Genomic DNA, 18,975 nt, shown 5'->3' on the forward strand with positions numbered 1-18,975 from the left:
CTTTGGTCTGACTCAGCCAGGCTCTTGTGTTCAAGAACAAAAGGCTCAGGCAGGAAAAGACTCTTCATAGTCACTAGCCAGTCTTGCGTGCGTGGGGGGGTGGGGAACCACACAATTTCTTATCATAACCCCAATAGGAATATGATTGGTTGCACCTTCTTTTGACTCTACAGCTGTTCCTGGGTGTGCTGGCCCCCACAGGACCATGTGCCAAGGGCCTGTGTCTGTTTTCTGAAACAGATGCAGGAGGCCACCCTGAAGCATCCTTGAAATGGATGTGCACCTGCCCTAAACCCTGCCTAAGACATTCTTTGCTTCCATAGCCCTTCCCAGAAGCACATGCTGGAACCGGGCACTTGGCCATGCCTGTGGATTGGCTCATGTCCAATTTAGCACCACTGGGTGGTCTTCCTGCCACAGATCAGAGGAAGCGAGATATTGACCACGAAAAGCAAAAACCTTCCTCCTCCTTATGACACAAAACTCTGCACAGAACACTGTACCGAAGAGAGCCTCTTCCCTTTCTGGCAAGGCATCATGGCTTTCCCCCAGCAGCACCTCCGACCCCAGCTGACACCGATGGGGAACTGCCCAACCAAATGTTTGTTTGGAGACCTGCAGCACTGCAGTGCACCCCATCTGGAAGAATCAAGGAACTTCACTAGGGACGCCCAGGCTGAAGCTGCATGCCAGGAGCCTCACTGCCGGGGGGGGGGGTCCTTGAGGGCTTCCTTTACCTGCCAAACAACAGTGAAGAGCACTTCCCCATGCCAGGCACTCTGCTGACTGGCTCTCACTCCTCAGCCAGCCCCCCCCCCCGAGGCTAACCACACTCCTTTGAGAGGCTCATGTAGCTACAAACCAAGACATGTCAGAATCAAAGGGGATCCCGGATGACATCACCAACATTAAATGTCAGCAGGCCGACAACTGATAGTGGCAGCAGCAACCGCCCACAGAAGGGAAGGCGGGGAGAGCCCGGGCTGCGCCCCTGCTCCCACCAACAGCTTTGAATTCAGAAACACTGCAGTGGGTAGGCCGTGGGGACTGTGCTGGCAGCCAGCTGGTGCCAAGACCTGGCACCCGGCCAGGGCTTAGATAACAGGCAGCTCAGCTATTTATAGACACACCAGAATCACCCTCAGGAGGCGATGGGAGGGGTGGGGGAGCCCTGCCACCAGCACGGAGGCGGCCGTGGCAGCAGCAGCAGGCAGCCAGAGCTGAGGACGACGTGTGGCACCACTAGTTCATAAAGTTCCTGGTGAAGAAAAGCTGCTTGCCATCTCTTCAAAGAGGCATGAGATGAACTCCCCCCCCCCCTTGTGATGGTACCTCAAGAGTCAAGCTGCAAATTCACAGGGAGAAGCATTTCACTGGATGGCAGCAGCCAGCAATACCATCTCTTAGACGCTGCGCTGGTGGACATGTTGGCCCAGAGCCAGCAGCCTTTCCCCTCTGTTATGATGGAGAAGACGCAGGTTGGGAGTGGAGCCTTCCCGGAGATCTTCAAGGCCCACAACACCTCTTGCCTCAGCCTCTGAAGCCAGAGACTGCTATGGGGTCCCAGACATGTTAACCCTTCAAGCAAGAAACACCAAGTATTACTTTAAGGCCCTCCAAACAGGGCCCAGGCAGCCAGCCTGCTGAACTGGCACAATCTGTACCAGCAAAGAGCAACGTCTGCTGGATTAATTAGCTGTGTAATTAGCAGCCCCCACATTGCAGGGATTCATTCCCAGGCACTTTTATCATCTTTATTCCGCACACCTGACAAAGCAGGCGCATCTTCCGAGCATCATCCTATTCCCTATACAACCAAATGGGTCACAGAATATTTCTTCTTAGTGGTCCAGAACCAGCCAGGCCGGAGGCTCACAGTGAGCCTCACCCCAACCCCACTTGGAAAGTGAAGAGCCAGAGCAAGTAAAGAGAGAAGGGGCAGGCAGGGAAAACAATAACATACTCCAAGACAATACCCATGGCCGAGGCACGACAAACCGCACAGAATCCAGACTGAGGCTGGCCACAGAACTCTACACCTTCCAGTTCTGGCCTACGGCGGTGGAGACACCCAACCGTCAGCCAGCCCAACCACCCCAAACAAGGCCCCACCCACCTGGGTCAGGAAAGCAGCCACACTCAGCCACATACACAGTCAGGCAGGCCAAGGCTGCAGGGAGGAGCCAGTGCAGCTCTTGACCCAGCTTTCCTGGAGAGAAAAAAAGTCAAGAGATCGTTGCTCTCTCTCTTAAAAAAACAAAACACAGTAAGCACAGCCAGCAACTTCACAAACTAGAAAACCAGTTTTACAGCAATCACAAACTGAAACTCACCTCAGCAGAAGTGAGAAAGGGACACAGGACCGCTCATGTTGCTCCACTCTCACTGCTGAGAAGTGCTGTGCGAACAAGGCACCACTGCATTTAGACAACAAATGGCAGGCAGAAGGACTCAACATGCTACTGCCCCCCCCTTGCTCATGCTGACCCAATCAACCATCCACCTGGAAAAGATGGACACCTGCTGCACCTTAAAAGGGAGTGCAACTCCCACGCACTGTTCTAGAGTCAGTGCCTCTTGAGCATTGCTCAGCACCAAGAGGGTTTTCAAATCACTCATTCAAGCTCTGATGGGATCCTTGACACATCTTCCGTGTGTCCTCTTACTGTGGGGTCACATGCTCAAGGCACTTTGGGGGATGAAGGCCCATTCATTGATGAAGAATTCAAGCGCATGCAGGAACAGGTAAAGGCCAAAACTCAGACTGCAACCAAGCACTCTGCTCTCCAAACCTGCCCTGAAACCTGCCCTGGAACCTTCCACTGCAATATGGAGAGCACCTGTACCCAAACAACGTGGCAAGATATGCTGATGTTAACTGAATTCATGCAACTGACAGGGTGCGGAGGCAAAATCGAAACCAAGCACAGTTTATTTGTGACCCTTAAATGTGGCACTCCATTGTTTAACAGTGTGAGGAACTGGCCTACTCTCTGCTGAAGCACATGCGCCCTCCAATTTTGTGTCTGAGTGGGTCAGCTCCAGAGGAGAGTTCTCAACCACACTCAACCCCAACAGGCCACTGCTCCAGGAGGGAGGCTTTCAGATTCTGCAAGCAGCTCTCCATGGCCGAATGGGGACTGACTTTCTTGTGAACCCAAGAGGTGGCCTTAGGCAAGCTGCAATACAGATAGTCTTGACACTCCCCTGTAAGGTGGTGGGAAGGACAGCAGTAGCAGGAAGAGTTCAGGGCACTCAGGCAGTACTAGGCAGGCGCTGAGCATTCCTTTTGCCCGACAGCCATGTACGTTTCCAGTAGCTGCCATCGTTTGTGCCAGAGAAGGAGCCAAAGAGTAGCAGCAACTAGAGAAGAAAATGGCAAAAGGGCCGAGCAAGGAGGATTGCGAGCACGATAAGCTTGGCGCTCTCTCGCCTGGGCAGCATCTGGAGAGGAGGATTTTCTCCAGCAGAGAGGCAAGAACTCGATTACATCCAGTTAACTGCACTCTAAACTGATTATGCATGTGCCAGGCTAATGGATTACATTAGCAAGAGAAAAAATAACAGCCCACCAATCTCCATTTTGCAACACACCAAGCAAGGTCCTGAGAGACGCGAAACCGGCTAGCACCTGGCCTACTCCCCAAGAAAAACACAAAGTGGCCACTCAGCCTTGGGACAAGGGCCTGCATCCTTGGATCTGACCCCAAACTCCGCTCCTCTCGAGTCGACTCATGCCACACTGCTGGCACTACAACCAACACCTCATCACATTAGGCCTCCTTCCAAGGCTGCAGCAAGCTGGGAGGAACCAAACCTGCCTCTTCTGTGAACCACAGAGACTGCTTTTGAATCCTCCTCCTGTGCACTCAAGGGAGAACCACTGAGCACTGGAGCTGCACCTGTGGAGGGCTCCAAGTGGGTCTTCGGTGGCCCCTGCAGTGTCCCCAACAGGCAGGCCCACCAGCAGGGAAGGAGTTGCTTCCCAACAACCCCAGAGCAGCAGCTCTCAGAGGAATCGTCAAACCGGCCCAGCTTGTCCCTAATTCCCCAGCCTTTCCCCTTTTTAGGGGGGACCCCCTGGAACCTGCTGCCCCCTGGTACCTCTGCAGGCCATTTCTATTTGCATACAGTTCCAGTCTGCATGCAACAAGTCTGTCAAGCACGTCTTCTCCAGGAATCACTCCGTGGGGAACTTTTACCCTCCAAGAAGCCTCCCAAGTTTCCTGGTTCAAGACCAGGACAGGCTCTCCCCAACTGGGACCCCCTGCAGTCTCCCTAGGACCTTCCGCTAGATGGTGGGCAAGAGGCCACCTGCTCTTCCAAAGTGTGTGCTGCAGCAGCAGCTCATTTGGGACCCACAGGCAGGAGACACCCAAGGAAGGGCTCTCTGTGGCGGGAGAGGCAAGGCAAGGACAGAGCTGTCCTCCACAATGGTGCCTGGAACCACTGCCAAGAGGCAGACCACTCCCTCTCAGGAATGGAGGAAGGGCAGAGGAGAGGCAACACAGGGTGAACTGAAGAGACCTGAGGAACACAAAGGGTGGAAGCAAGATGGGCGGCATGTGGAAGGGAGTTGAAGGAACACGTAGGGAAGCTGCTGAGATTTATGGCAATTTGTACCTGATTGTTCATACTAAAGCCATTATGGGATGATTAGAGAAAAAGGTGAAGCTTTAAGTCCAGTGAAAATCAATAGAAATGTCTGGAGCAATTCTGCTGCACAAGTGAAAGGACTATTTACTGTATGCAGAACTGCTCAATTTCCAGCCAACACAGCTGGGGGTGGGGTGGGAGAACAGAGACTGCAGCCAGGCAAAGTGGACAAAGAGGCAAGTGCTAGAAGTCCATAAGAGCAGGACGACGTGCCTGCCAGGTAGCAGCACCCATGGAGGGCGCCCAGATCATCTCATCACTCGCTCTTGCCTGCTCCTTTGCTCCAGGCACAACTGCTTTCCACTGGTGCTTCGGGCCCTATGCAACTGATGTACCCATTGGGTCACCCATGTATCTCAGAGTCCGGTGTTAAGGAGGAGTGCTCAGGAACACGCGTGTCATTCACACCATAGGGAACATCATGGCATCTGCAGAAAACACGTCAGCTGCACGCAACGCGCAGTCCCAGCATGCCTCTGGCAGAGCCCACCCCCTTCCCCACCTGACCAGCACTTACAGTACTAATAGTGCATCCCCTTCCCTGCAGGATAAAGGGATGCCACTGCTCAGTTCCTTGCTTCCACGAACAAAGCCCCTCAAGATATCCAGCATGACACCCTACTGAACATTAAGCCGAAATCGTTGGAGTAGAGAACAGCTTACGGTTCCTCCAGACTCCACCCACTTCCTTTTCTTAGTGGTCTCACTTGTGTCAATGCCTAGACCAGCCATTTTCAACCACTGTGTCGTGGCACACTAGTGTTCCACGAATGATCCGCAGGTGTGCCACAGGAATTTGGGGGAAGATCACTTATTAGTAGGGCCAATGGGGATGTTAGCCCCCACTGGCAGCATGGTGTGCCTTGTCAATTGTCAAAAACCTGATGGCGTGCTTGACAATTTCAGTGCCTCGTCAGTGTGCCACAAGATGAAAAAGGGTGAAAACCACTGGCCTAGACTGTAAGCAACTCAGGGCACAGCGCTCTCTTTGCACTCTGCATCAAGCACTGGGGACAGTGCTGACAGTCATGGTACAATAAGCAGCGCCACAATCAACCACCACCACCAGGAAGTAGAGCAAGACCCACACTATGAGTGGTGGGCTGATAAAAGGGAAGGGTTCTCTGTGGGCTCACATTTTTTATTAGCTGCTGCCAGTCTCACACTAGCACCCAATCTTGGGAGTTTGTCCTGGTCTCATGGGAATCCAGCTAGCAGAGTCCCCTCCCCCCCATTCATGCATATGCATGCACCAAAGCAATGGGTAAAGAGGACCTTACCTTGTAGAGCTTCAGGCTGGCCTCATGTCGGGAGTTCACTGTGTGCAGACGCAGCTTCTCCAGGCTGTTGGTGTAGTAGTCACAGGCGTTGCACTTCAAATGCACAGGGTTCCCAATGGCCACGCACTTGAGCCTCCACTCATTGGCCTTGCCCCCCTCCTTGATATGTGCCACCAGCTGGTACTTCTGGATGTGCTTGTCTGTCTTGCAGTGGAGCTGGAAGTTGGCCTTGAGCTGCGTGTTGTAGCGGCACAACTTACACTGGTATGAGTCCCCCAGGACGGCCTTCCATTCCTCCTCCGGCAGGCCACGCTCCATGTTCATGTGTAGCCCCAGCAGATCCAAGTTGTCCGTGGTGAACTTGTTGCACACGGCACACTGGAAGAGCTTCAGCGAGGGGTCGTTGGTCTGCGTGAAGGTCTCCCCCAGAGTCATGAGCTCCTCAGACACCAGCTGCCCACCCCCAATCCGCATGTCCAAGGGGATCTCTCCACCCACTGCACAGAGAAAGGAGACAGGCAGTAAGAAATGCTGTACAAACAATGCAGAGTGGAGAGCAACGACTCACTCCCACTCCACAACCAGCTGGGTGTCTAGCAGGGCCCGGGCCAAGGAAGGCTCCAAGGGCAGGCACAGGGAACCCCAGAACCATTCAGACATGCCCCACGTTCCCCCCCTCCCGGGACCTGAAATGGAAATAGTGGGAAAATTGCAAACACACTCACAAAATGTTTTCAGAATGACTACATAAATTGTACGTATTTTAAAACACAACTTTAAAAAGCCACAGCCAAGTGCCACTGCTGCATTGCTCTTAGATCAGGAGCTCTACTACTGGCAAGCAAAGCTACTGTGTTCCAGTTAATCCAGTGGAACAAGTAACAGTCTTAGGAAATGATATCTGGAAAATACTTTCAAGCACTGAGCATCACCCAGTACTTGGTCTACCAGGCATGCTGGACCTGCAACACCAAGGCATGCAAGACCATTGTGCAACATGATCTCCAACTGCTCGCCGCTCCTTCTTTCCTTCCCTCCTATCTATCTAGATCTAACTATCTACATCTAGATAGATCTATCTATCTATCTGATCACTGTTCCCGCACAATATTGAAGCACCAATCATTATGGGAGAAGGTTGTTTCATGGATTTCAAAGAATGCATATGTTAAAATGCAAAAGCAAAAGTTGAGAAGCTATGGATCTTTCAGACACCAATCCCATTAAAACAAATGAGTTATACCAGTGTTTTCAAGGATATACAAAATGGGGTGGAATAGGACATACATACATACATACAGTCAGAACACCTAATTTTGTCTGGGGTAACTGGGGGACTTTCTGCCTAGCCTTGTGTACTCGGAAGCAAGTCCCACTGACTACAATGGCACTGAGAAGGGTACACAAGATGGCAGCCTCCCCACTGATACGTCTGCAGATCTCAGTGCGATTCTAAAGATTAGCCAACTCAGATTTTATACCCAACTGCATTACCACTTTGGGCCTATGTTTCAAGGCCTACTCTTTTCAGAGTTCTCCCCCCCCCCACAATAATAGGCCTCTCTTATATTCTGCAGGGCCTCTTCTGCAGGGCCTGTGCACCGTTTCTAAGAGATAAGACAACCTGCCCTTTGACTGACTCGGGCACTGATTATTTCTATTCTCAACTTTTCTTCCATTTCTATTTTCTTACCTCATGCACAATGAAGTATATTTAAATGTATTGGGATGAAGTAGGTTGTGGTTCCATCTCTCTTCATCTCTAAACCTGGAGTATATTTCTCCTTATGACTCAAAGCAAATGAAGGCATTTATACTTCCAAAAGTCCTAACCACACAAAACTACTAATCTCTGTGCTGAGTTATGTAGAGCACAATGTTCTCAAAGAAAAGAACCCTTCATGTTTTGCTGAGAAAGCAAGCCTTGCAGACAGGGTAACTGTCCCCCCAAATTTGATTTTCCCCCTTTAAAACCTGGGAAGCATCCAATTTTCTTCCATGGAGTACAAGCTTCCAGCAACGGAACATCTCTAAGCTGATCCTTCCACCCAACCACCTCTTTGTTTGCCTGCTCCAAACTGGACATAGAAGTCACAGTACAGCACACCACACCACACCATGCCACCATGAAGTAGTGATGGGTTTGGTCTGCATCACTGTTCAACACATGGTCTGAATCAGGGGTGCTCACACTTTTTTGGCTCGAAAGCTACTATGAAACCCAGCAAGGCCCGGAGATCTACCAGAGTTTTTTTTACAATGTTCGTGCCATCATAACATATAACATTTATGTGTACAATGTATGTTGGTGTACCTTGAGCCCCACTGAGTATAACAGGACTTACTCCTGAATAGACGTGCCTAAGATTAGGCTGTGAGGCTGCAATCCTAGCCACACTTACCTAGAAGTAAGCCCCATTGAGTACAATGGGCCTTACTCCCGGCGTTTCCTCCCAGAGGCACCTGAAGGGGGGGGAGTCGGCACTCCACGATCTACTCATTTTGCCTCGCAATCTACCGGTAGATCGCGATCCACCTATTGAGCACCCCTGGTCTGAATCAACAAGCCAGGGCGACAGCCACTGCCCCAGAGATAGCAGTGAACTCCAGAAGGGTGGGGAGAAGGAAACAGGAAAGTAGGCCAGCCAATGCCACACTGTCAATCACGGACTCCACATTTGGAAGCTCAAGCCACGCTTCAAGTCGGAAAGTACGGTCAGTATAAACCATCATTTGCCATGCCGGCAATAGGCCCTCCTGGCCCACTGTTCAAAGCAGAAGCTTGAGAAGATCTGCATCTGGCAAGCAGGGTGGCCAACACTCCCCACCCCCAGTCAGCCAGCAAAAGCGCCCACCTTCAAAGATACTGGTCTTCCCCCTTCTCTGCCACACACTCACCCCAGGTGTCACTTGGCACATGCTTCCATTCAAGGTCCACCCACACCTGTGCTTGATGCACACCCATGCTGGACATGGGGACTGGGCTGCCCTCCAGGCACCCTCTCCAGCCTCTCTTCCCCCATGCAGAGCCCTCCATGCCCACTCAGGCTCCTTTCTAGCCACACACTTCTTCTGGCAACAGTGCCCCATTTCGGTAGCAGCCCTGTCTACAGCAAGGATGGTCTCTAGACTAGAGCCACAGCAAGCTTGGGTGTTGTCACTGAACAACAGCCTTTGCAATGCTTTGAAACATTTGACAAGATGCCTCATAAAAATGGCACACTATAAAGAATCTGCAGAATGAACAGATATCAAAAACCACAAATACTGCTTTCTGAAAAACCTGTAGCTCCACAAAAGGAAGAGTTGCTCAGAATTTCAAGACACAATGAAACAAAGACAGAGAGTCTCTTTGGCCAGTATTTGATGCTTACTGTTGTGGAAACAATCACAGGCAAATGATGTACCTTTTACTCCTCCCCATTTTCAGAGCATGTCCTACTCATAGTCCCTATTTTCCCTGTTCCTTAACCCCTGTAGAACCACCAGGGTGAGTGGTACTATCTGCATGAGCAAGGCAGAGAACACGAGAGAGAATATTGTGCTGCTAACCCAGTGGTTCTCAAACATTTTAGCGCCGGGACCCACTTTTTAGAATCTGTTTGGGACCCACCGGAATTGATGTCATTAACCTGGAAGTGATATCATGAAACTGGAAGTGCAGTCATTCTGCAAGACACCAGGGTCTGCAAGGGTCTGCAAGACACCAGACCCTGCTGCTTTCCTGAGAATGTAGCAATAAGTTGGGTTATTTTTCAACCATTTTCCAGTAGCAGAGTGAATCAGAAAGAAAAAAGCCTATTTACAACCTTGACACAAGCAATATAACCACACAGCCTTCCCCCTTTCCAGCACCCTATCTTCCCATATTTTCAACAGCAGCTGAGGTAGGTGATACGTGACCCACAACCCACAGTTCGAGAAGCACCACATAACCCTTTCAGGCCATCTCAGGCCCCACCTTCTCCAGAGCCAAAGCCAATCCGCTTGACCATGACCACTTCTTCCTCCTTCCCTGGACCTTGACTCTGCCTCAGTGCCCCAAAGTGGCACCCCCAGGCCAGTCTCCCTTGCAAACTCAAGGTGCACACCTTGCACAGAAGAAGATGGCGGAAGTCTGGATTGCAGATAGAGAAATGTTCTGGACTGCTGCCCCACATGAAGCCACCCATGTGGCAGGAAGCAGCCAGATCAAGGGTGAAGTCTGAGCTAAGCCTTCCTTCCAACATGATTAATTTACTACAAATAGCCAGAGAGGGGTTAGTTTTGTTTTTTGCATGGGGAAGCGCAGGACCCACCCGCCATCCCACCCCCACACAAACTGGTGGAAAAGCCTGCCTCACCCTGGAGAATGTGTGGACTGAGTCACAGCTCTGTCATGGAGGGAGGCGGTCCTGAGAAAAGGGCCTTCTCTGCAGGGCAGCTGTTCCAGTCTCAAGGGCAGCTGGCTGCTCAACAATGACACTGTGCAAGAGCTCCTGGCTAAGCGGCGAGGACCACAGCACTTGATTGGCACAGGAGCGCAGCCTCCATGCATGCACCATGGGAATTCTTCAACAAAGCAGAGAATTCAGTCTGGCCTCCAGCAGCAGCATAGTCTTCAATGCCCACCTTTCAATTAAGCCCTTCCCAGGACCCTCAAATCCACATTTTCCCCAGCAGCACCCTTTCACTCAGACTTTCTGGAGACACTTGACTGGCAAGTACATCTGAAACTCGACACAGAAAATCACCTCAACCACTAACCGCACACTACGTGGCTGCGGGCTTACTGGACACTTTTAGCAAGGGAACTTGCTCCCAGCAGCCCTCCTGGCAGGTGCCATTTGCCACCCTGCCTGGAACATCCCCGCAGAGGGCAGACATGCTGCCAGTCATACACCTGAAGGACAAGGCAACCTGGGCTCTCCCTAGACAGAGCCATTGCACCTCTCCTGCTTTCCTGAGAGGACGGACACCAACCCTGACAGAAAGGAGAGGCATTGCTCAATCCAACAAGCATGACTCGATCAATCGCTGCCTTGCGCAAACATTCGATGTGGCTTGTCACATGGCTTTCTGAACAAGAAGGAAGGGGAGGGGCAGGAATCAATTCCCCCTTTAGTTTTGCAGGTGAGCAGCCAGCCCAGAGAAGCTGCCTCGTGGGTTCAGGCCCACCATGCCAAACTCACCACTAGGGCCGTGGCACTGTACATGGCAAAACGGTGACACTGCCTCTTGCCTCTCCTTCCTGGCCCTCATGGCTGAAGTAGGCATCTGCCTCTTGCCTAGAACACAGAGAGAGGCTGCGAGTGGTGACAAAGCAGACCGCCTCTTCCATGTCTACCACTCTCCCCTTCCTTCAAAGCGACCTTTGCCCTCAGGCCTGGATGTCTGCTGCCCTTTCCCAAAGACAGGAGAGTCTGAAAAAAGCCCCCACCTACATCCACAGGTCAGAAAGTGCCCCGCAGCAGCTCATTCTCATCACCTCAAGAAACTTGCCATCTACAAAGCCATTCCAATTATGCTGCGTCTGGAGCTCTCCCCATGAGCAGCCACACATCAGCTGCACACCACCCTTTCTGGGGGGGGGGCACTCACCCACCCACACGCCTGCCTGCACCATTCCACCCAGTGAGAGAATTGCAACAGGACACTCAAATTGCCTCACCTAGTGATGGGGCCACAGAGACTACTGGGCTGGTGGGGTCCAGCTGGAAGCCGCCCATCATGAACTGAGCATCGGCAGCCCCAGCACTGTCCGTCTTCAAGCTGGGCAGGGCCATATTCTGTGCCAGGTAGTACTGGTACAGCTCAGCCTCAGCAGGCAGGCTGCCCAGGCCCAAGTGGCGGCTGTGCTGCATTTGGCTCACGTTCTGCTGCAGCAGCATCATGTTGTGCATGTGCTTTTCACTGGTCATGTGAATGCGCAGGTTCCTGGCAACATTGGTCTCATAGTCGCACACCTCGCACCGCCAGGTCGGCTTGCTTTTGGGCTTGCTGGGGGAGGGGGCCCCGCAGCTGCTACCTATGTTTGCTGCGGCTGCTGCGGCGGCTGCAGCAGCAGCAGCGGCTGCAGCGGCTGCTCCAGCAGTGTGGCTGAAAACTTGCTCCCCGCCTCCATTCTGCAGGTTCTGCATGTTGTTGAGATGCTTGTCGGACTGCATATGAATACTGAGGTTGCCTTTGGTAGTCGTGGAGTAGTTACAAACCTCGCAGCGAAAAGGCTTGTAACCACAGGTGTAGCTCTCGCCCCGGGCCAGCCGTGGGTGGGGCTGCCCACTCCTGCAGTAGGCACATGAGCCCCCCGGCTCCGGGTGCTTTTCCTTCATGTGCGCCTCGAGCGTCTGCTGGTACTTGTAGTGCCAATTACACTTGGGGCACTTGAGTGTCTTGCACGAGTTGCGTGAATGCATCATGGTCATGTGGCCGCCGAGCGAGCGTGAGGAACCCAGGATGGTGTCACACTTGGGGCACTCCACACCACTCCCTGAGGGGCACTCCCCACCCCCAAACTCACAGAGGGGGCCAGCGTGCTGGTGATGGGAGAGGTAGCCCCCGTCCTCACCCTCGACACTCTCATTTGGTTCTGGGACTGCGGCCTGGTCCTTATTGGCACTTTCATCGCTGAAGTCCAGCCTCCGACTGCCCTCGCTGCCTTCACTGTTAAAGCTTAAACAACTCCTCCTGTTTGCACCATCAAAGACAAAGGAAGAAGCAGAATTTGAACTAGAAGAAGCCGTGCCCCTGGCCAGCACCTGGAGCACGTTAGGCATTAAGGGAGAAATGCTTTGGTTTGAGAGACCAAGGTCCTTTTTGCTGCCGCCGCCATTGCCTACCACAGCCCCAGACTCTTCGGAAGGCCTTTCCTCCAAGTCGTCCTCCGCCTCACTCGGAAACAGCCCTTTGCACCCCTCCTCCTCCTCGTCCTCCTCCTCTTCATCATCCTCTTCCTCCTCCTCCTCCTCCTCCTCCTCCTCCCCATCCATCTCCTCCTCCCCAGCTGGCTCTGGTTTCTCCAACAGTCTGTCCTGCTCAGGCAGTTCTTGCTTCTCATGCTCCACTCCCCCAGGGTCCTTCCCCTCAGAGGATTTGGTAGGACTGGAAGCCAGGGGGCCCAGGGGGACTGAGGTAATTGGGGTCTTCAAAGCTGAGCTTGTTAGCCCTCCAAGGTTCAAGAGGGCCCCAGGTGCCAAGAGGCCCGTCGGGGGCTGTTCTGTTCCAGCGGCAGACCCAACCTGGGAACCCTCTTCCCCTTCCATTCGAATCCCACTGAATTTGCCATAGAAACTGTGTCCAGGGCCTATGAGGTTAGCTGTGGAAACTAAAGGGTATGGACAGTTTTTGTTTTTTGGTTCCAAAAAGCTTACAAGGGGTTCCTTGTCTTTTCCAATCCCTTGGATGATAGCGGAGATGTTCTTATTGCTAAGAATTTTCCGCTCCTCCTCGCTCAGAGTCATCCGATGGTCGTGCACCGCGTGGGTCACAAATGAGCGGACATAGCCAAAGGAGAGCTTGCACAAGAAACACATCAGGATGGGCTTCCGCTTTCCATAAAGCACAAAGCCATCAAATTTGGACAGGTCCACATTGTGGGGAACATCTTTGGATACGCAGGAGCTTTTGGCAGAACCGTCGCTGTTCAGGTAATCCTTGTTGCTTTTGTGGCGCACGTCAAACACGCGGAAGCTGTGCAAGACGGGACTGACCCCCGTCAGGGCTGAGGTATTCGGGAAGGCTTGGTCCGAGCCCTCAAACCACTTCCCAAGGGATGAGGCTATGTGGAAAGTGTTGATGATCTGTGGGTAGACAGGTGTGGCTGCAGAAGCCTCGCCTGACTTGGCCCCAGCACTGGGGAGAGAGTTCATAAAGAGTGAAGGGGGCGCCCCACTGCCAGTGCCAGTGCCAGCAGCCCCGCAGACCCCTCCACTTTGGATCAGCTGGCTGAGGCTTTCCACAATGTATGCAGAGCCATCTGGCTGGTAGACGATCTCCCCTGCCAGATTCTCCACATCACTCTCCTCATCCCCCTCCTCACCGGTGTCGCTCCCACAGTCCTCTGACAGCGGGAGGAGTGGTCGGGCACTGGGGCAGTGGTGCTCCATGTAGGTCTGCAAGCTGGCGAAGGAGGCGGAGCACTCGTCACAGTGGACCTCCTTGCCGGCCACCTCAGTGCTGGGGCCTGAAGCAGGGGCACTGCCCGGAAAGCACTCGCTCAGAGAGGGAGCCCGCAGGTCGTCCAGGGCTCGGTGGTTCTCTGTGGCAGATGACTCCATGCTACCAGGCTTGCTGCTGCTGGGGAGGTGGGTGCTGCCAGGTTCAGTCCATTGTTGGCGCTGAGGGAGAGTGCACCCATGGTCCGTCCCCAAGATGACAGGCGAGTCACAGCCTTCCATGGCGGGCTCTGCATGGAGCATTCATTGTACCCAGTATGGCGCGGACCTGAGGCAGGGGGAAGGGAAAGAGAAAGAGAGAAAGGCAGAGCCGTTAGGGGGAGGCACAGGCCAGGACTCCACACACCACAGCCATGACATGCATACCCTGTCTCACCCGGAGGAAGGGCTACCTTCTGTTGCCAAGTCTAGAGAGTGGAGGTAGGTGGGTGGGCAGGAGTCACAAGGCTCAATGCCACAGCAGATCAAATAGTGGGGGGAGGGCATAAGCTCCAGGAAAGCCCCTCCCTTAAGGAGGGAAAAGCTGCCATTCCCCCCCAAAGCTTGTCACTTGCTCACAGGAGTAGGTGGTGAAAACGGGCGGGGGGGGGCGCTTGTGATGATGTTTCAGAGCCATCCCTGGATCTGCAAAAGGGGGCTCAAGCTCATCCCTCTTCATCCCTCAAAAAACCCAACCAACCAAAAGCAAAAGGCTGGGCAGAAATAGCATACCTGCTTCCGTGAGAGGTTAACTGCACCTCTACAGATGCTGCTAAACTAGTGAGGGCTGTAAACTGGGGAGGTGTCCATGACAAGGAAAAGCCCCTCCCCAACCATCTGAGAGGTTCCACAGACTCCAACCCTTGTTCTCCTGCAGTGCTGAAGGGCCAAGCTCCACTTCTCTCGCTGTGGGGCAGGCACGGGGCCAGAGGGCAGCATTCGCAAACTGAGGCCTCAACACCATGGGGCACCACTCCAGCTTTTCTGCTGTCACTTCACAGTCTCAAATGCTCCAAGATCATTTTCACTCTACCCAATACCTGCCAGGTCCAATGACACCTAGAGGCTGACGGGTTGCACTTGGACTCCCAGCACAGGCAGCCTCCGAGAGGTCACCAGGTTCCCTCTGGCGACAACTGGGAGAGAGGGGGGCCAAGAGGAGACAGGGTGCAGTTGGCAGCATCCCAACCAGGCACGAGAAGGGAAGGGCAACCCAAGGCAGTGCAGGAGCCGCTGACCGGCCAGCAGGCAGTGCTGCCTGCTTCACCTTGAGGGAATGCTTAGAGACAGGAGCCACAGAAAGCAGAGAAGACCCAGGGGCCTTGGGCGAGGTTGCACTTAAGACTGGACAATGGTGCAGAGCCATTCCCCAAAGCAGCTCCTACTACAAGGCCCAGTATTCTCACCAGCACCATCACAGTGGCCAGAGACACGTCTCAAGGCCATGAAATATTTCTGGCCCAGTTCTCTTTAAACCACTCACCAAGTACCAAGGTCTAGGTATACAAACTAGTCCCAAGGCTGCTCCAAGGCCCCTCTTCATCCGACTAAGCTTGGAAGGGGCAAGCCACCAGCCTTCCTAGGCCCAAGCCAGCTCCACTCCCCCATGTGCTCCAAGGCCCTCCCCAAAGACCTGCTCTGAAGTCATACAGCACACAGCCATGCGGCCTGTCCCTGGTGCTACAGGCAATGGCCACCTCTCCAAGATGGCTTGCCACCTCTCCCACAGCGGTGCCCCCTCAAACATGCACCCTCTTGCTGTTCAGGCCACACACTGCTTCTCTGCAGACTCTCAAGGGGCCACAGGGCCATCACAAACCTCACTAGCCCAGGACATTCAGCAGCAAGTCCACAGGCCGCTTGAGGTGAGGAAGTACACACCAACACCTCAGGCAGACACTTCTGATAGACAGGCAGTGACAGGCTGCCCAAGGACCTGCCTGGCATGCTCAACAGAGCTCCTGTGGCACGGACCCTCAACCAGCTGCCAGCAACCTGACTGACTGTTTGGGCCAACAGGGCTGGCAAGGCTGATGGGGCGGGAGGGTTAACAGCCTGATTGCAAAATCAATGTTGTAAATGCTTGGTAAGTTACAGGAACAAGCGGGAAGAGGCGGCCGCGATGGATAAAGGACTGCGGCTTTGATGCTGCACCAGGGACTTGTTTATCGACAGGAAAGCCAATCTCCTCTGCAGGCCAGGCCAGAGTAACTGGCAAATGCTTCCCAATTAATTGGTGGGCTCTTTGGCCTCCCAACTGTTCTGGCTGCCCTTCCCCCTCCAACAAGTTAACCAATGAAAGAAGCACGCCTGGGCTCCCCTGCCTCCCCATCTCTGGAATGGTTGCCAGCACAACTCCCAGGAGCAGGGCTCTGCCCACCAGCTCAGTCTTCCCCCAGCGTAAGCAGCAAGAGCTCCCTTCACTGACCCTTTAGCTTGCAAACTGCAATTTGCCCCTGCCTTTGAGAGGCCACAGGCTGACCTCATGGTGGATGGGCTTCATTGGACCCACAGCAAGTCCAGAACAGGTGCCACTTCACACCTCAGTCCAGCCACATGAAAGATACAGAGACCAGCCCAGCTCTCTGCCTGGCCAGCACTCTCTCCATCAGCCAGTCATTAAGGAAAGGGGGCTCTCGCTGAAGGAGGCAGAAGCCAACCAGTCAGGTCGATCAGCACACTGCCTGCACAGCCAGTGCTTCCCGTAAAATCAATGATCTTCAGTTAGAAAAACCAAGCCCTCCCTCCTTCTCTCATCCCACCTGCCCCATAGGACCCCCGGGCTCCTGCTGTGCTCAGCTCCACTACAGTCCAGCTACTTGTTCCCGCCCCCCCCCCCCCACACCTGTAACTTGCTTAACTTTTAACTGAGACTCATGACTCCCACAAACTACTTGGTAAAACCCTTATATTCCACCACAGGAATGAAAATGACCCCCAAAGCAGCTCACAGTTGAGCAGGGCAGGGCAGGGCAGAGGACAAGAAACAGCAGTAGTTAGCAAGACCAGGCCAAGCAGAGAAGCCCTCCTCAGCTGAGAGGGCTCCCAATCCCCCGGAAAAACCTAGCCAGTGAAGATGGGGGGAGTTGCACAGTTTGAGTGTCACTGACAGGAAGGCCCCAGGCCAGACAGCTCTCCACAGAATTACAGGCAGCAGGCTCCGCAGTAGAAGCCCCCAGTGTCGTGCAGCTGTGGAACAGTTATGAAGACAAAATGCACCTTTGGGACACCCTTTAAGACAAGGGCTACAGTGTGTAGCCGTAGTCTCTCTGAACCATGTTCCAAGATCCATCCTCCAAGGAGGAACAGAAGCAAGGTGAGACAGCACCCCCTTTCCCCAGTTTCACCTGAATGAGGTGATGCAGAAAGACAACGCAACGGACCTCAGCAGAAGACAACAGCAGATGTAGAGGAGCTGGACATGTGCCCATGGCCCCCTCTTGGCAACAACTACTCAACACGGTAACCAGAATAGTCCCCAACATTTTGCCTGGCAAAAGCCAAATTGAAAAGGCTCCATCAACAGCAGCATCCAAGCATTCCTGGAGCTCTCATCTCTTCCACCAAACAGGGCAGAGCAGAACTAAAAGTCTCCAGGATATGGGGGGGCTGCTGAATTCTTATCTGCTACTTGCCTGATGGCTTTATGTTTTAATCTGCTGCTTTAGGTCACTATGATCTTAAGTATTTGTTTTATGTTATGTTTTATTATGTATGTTTTTAACCTTGTTATGAACTGCTTTGAGCACCAGGCTTTTAGCCTGGAGAAAAGCCGCCCCCACCAGTAGAGTGAATGCGAGACCTGGGCCTACAGGATCATAACAAGAGTCCTGCTGGATCAGGTTCAGGGCCCACTAGTCCAGCTTCCTCTATCTCACAGCAGCCCACCAGATGCCTCAGGGAGCACACAAGTTACTTGCATCTCGCTGCCACTCCCCTGCATCTGGCATTCTATTAAACCTCACACCCTCCAACTAAGACACCAACCTGCACTTGGGTTTAACTTCAGCCATTTTATTAAACACGTGTCCAATTTTTAACACATGAAACCTACTGAACACACCATCCCACCCTTGCCAGTCTGGGGTAAGTGAGAAAACTGCAATCCATGGCCAATTCGGATGACAGAAAAAAATTCCTATCCAGCTCTCATAATGAGCTACCAGCTAATCTCAGACTACCCATCATGGCTTGCAACCTGTGATGGGGTTTTCCTCCAGAAATCTGTCCAACCCTCTATTATAGGCGTTAAGGTCAGATGCCATCACCACGTCCTGCAGCAAGGAATTTCACAGACTAATTACACACTGAGTAAAGAAATATTTTCTTTTGTCTGTTCTAACACCCCCAACACTCAATTTTAGTGGATGCCCCTTAGTTCTGGTGTTGTGTGAGAGGGAAAAAAACATCCCTCTATCCAACCCCCGAATAATTTTGTATGTCCCAATCATGTCCCCCCTCAAGCGCCTAGACTGAAAAATGCCTCTTTTCTAGACTCACTGCACAAGACTTTGAATGCAAAGTTTTGATTTAGCCTGCATAGACCATTATCATTTCAGCTTGCCCCCCCCCCCACCCATCTTCACACACTTTCAGACAAAAAGCAAGCCAGTTCTGGTTTCCCATCTCCCTCTCCCCTCCATGTTTTACCCAGACCACAGAGAAGAACGTGGGTGAATCCTGATGTCATGTGGGCCTCCCCCAGAAGTCCCTGCCTAAGCCAGGCTTCCCATCCGTACAAACTCCTGGCAGTCATGCATACAGCCCTGGTCCCAGCTCCCCTCTGCCATCTTCACCAGTTCCAGCAGCAGAGTTGTTGTGGAGGAGCCACAATCTGTGGAGGCAATAGCTCAGCTCCGAGGCAAGCCTTTTATTCCCTTTCCCAAGAGGCAACACTCGCAGTCACC

At 53.0% G+C, this 18,975-nt stretch overlaps 1 protein-coding gene across 1 annotated transcript in view; it reads right to left on the reverse strand.

The window, feature by feature from the left end:
* Positions 1-18,975, reverse strand: part of ZFHX3 (zinc finger homeobox 3) — a 127,220-nt gene that overhangs the window by 69,499 nt on the left and 38,746 nt on the right. The window contains exons 2-3 of the mRNA XM_066636879.1: positions 11,587-14,357; positions 5,937-6,433 (exon numbers count right to left, since the gene is read on the reverse strand). Of these exons, the coding sequence (XP_066492976.1) occupies positions 5,937-6,433; positions 11,587-14,332 (3,243 nt within the window). The 5' untranslated portion in view covers positions 14,333-14,357. The remainder of the gene's footprint in view (positions 1-5,936; positions 6,434-11,586; positions 14,358-18,975) is intronic.

This window comes from Tiliqua scincoides, chromosome 9 (assembly GCF_035046505.1).
Source record: "Tiliqua scincoides isolate rTilSci1 chromosome 9, rTilSci1.hap2, whole genome shotgun sequence".
NCBI classification, from domain to species: domain Eukaryota; kingdom Metazoa; phylum Chordata; class Lepidosauria; order Squamata; family Scincidae; genus Tiliqua; species Tiliqua scincoides.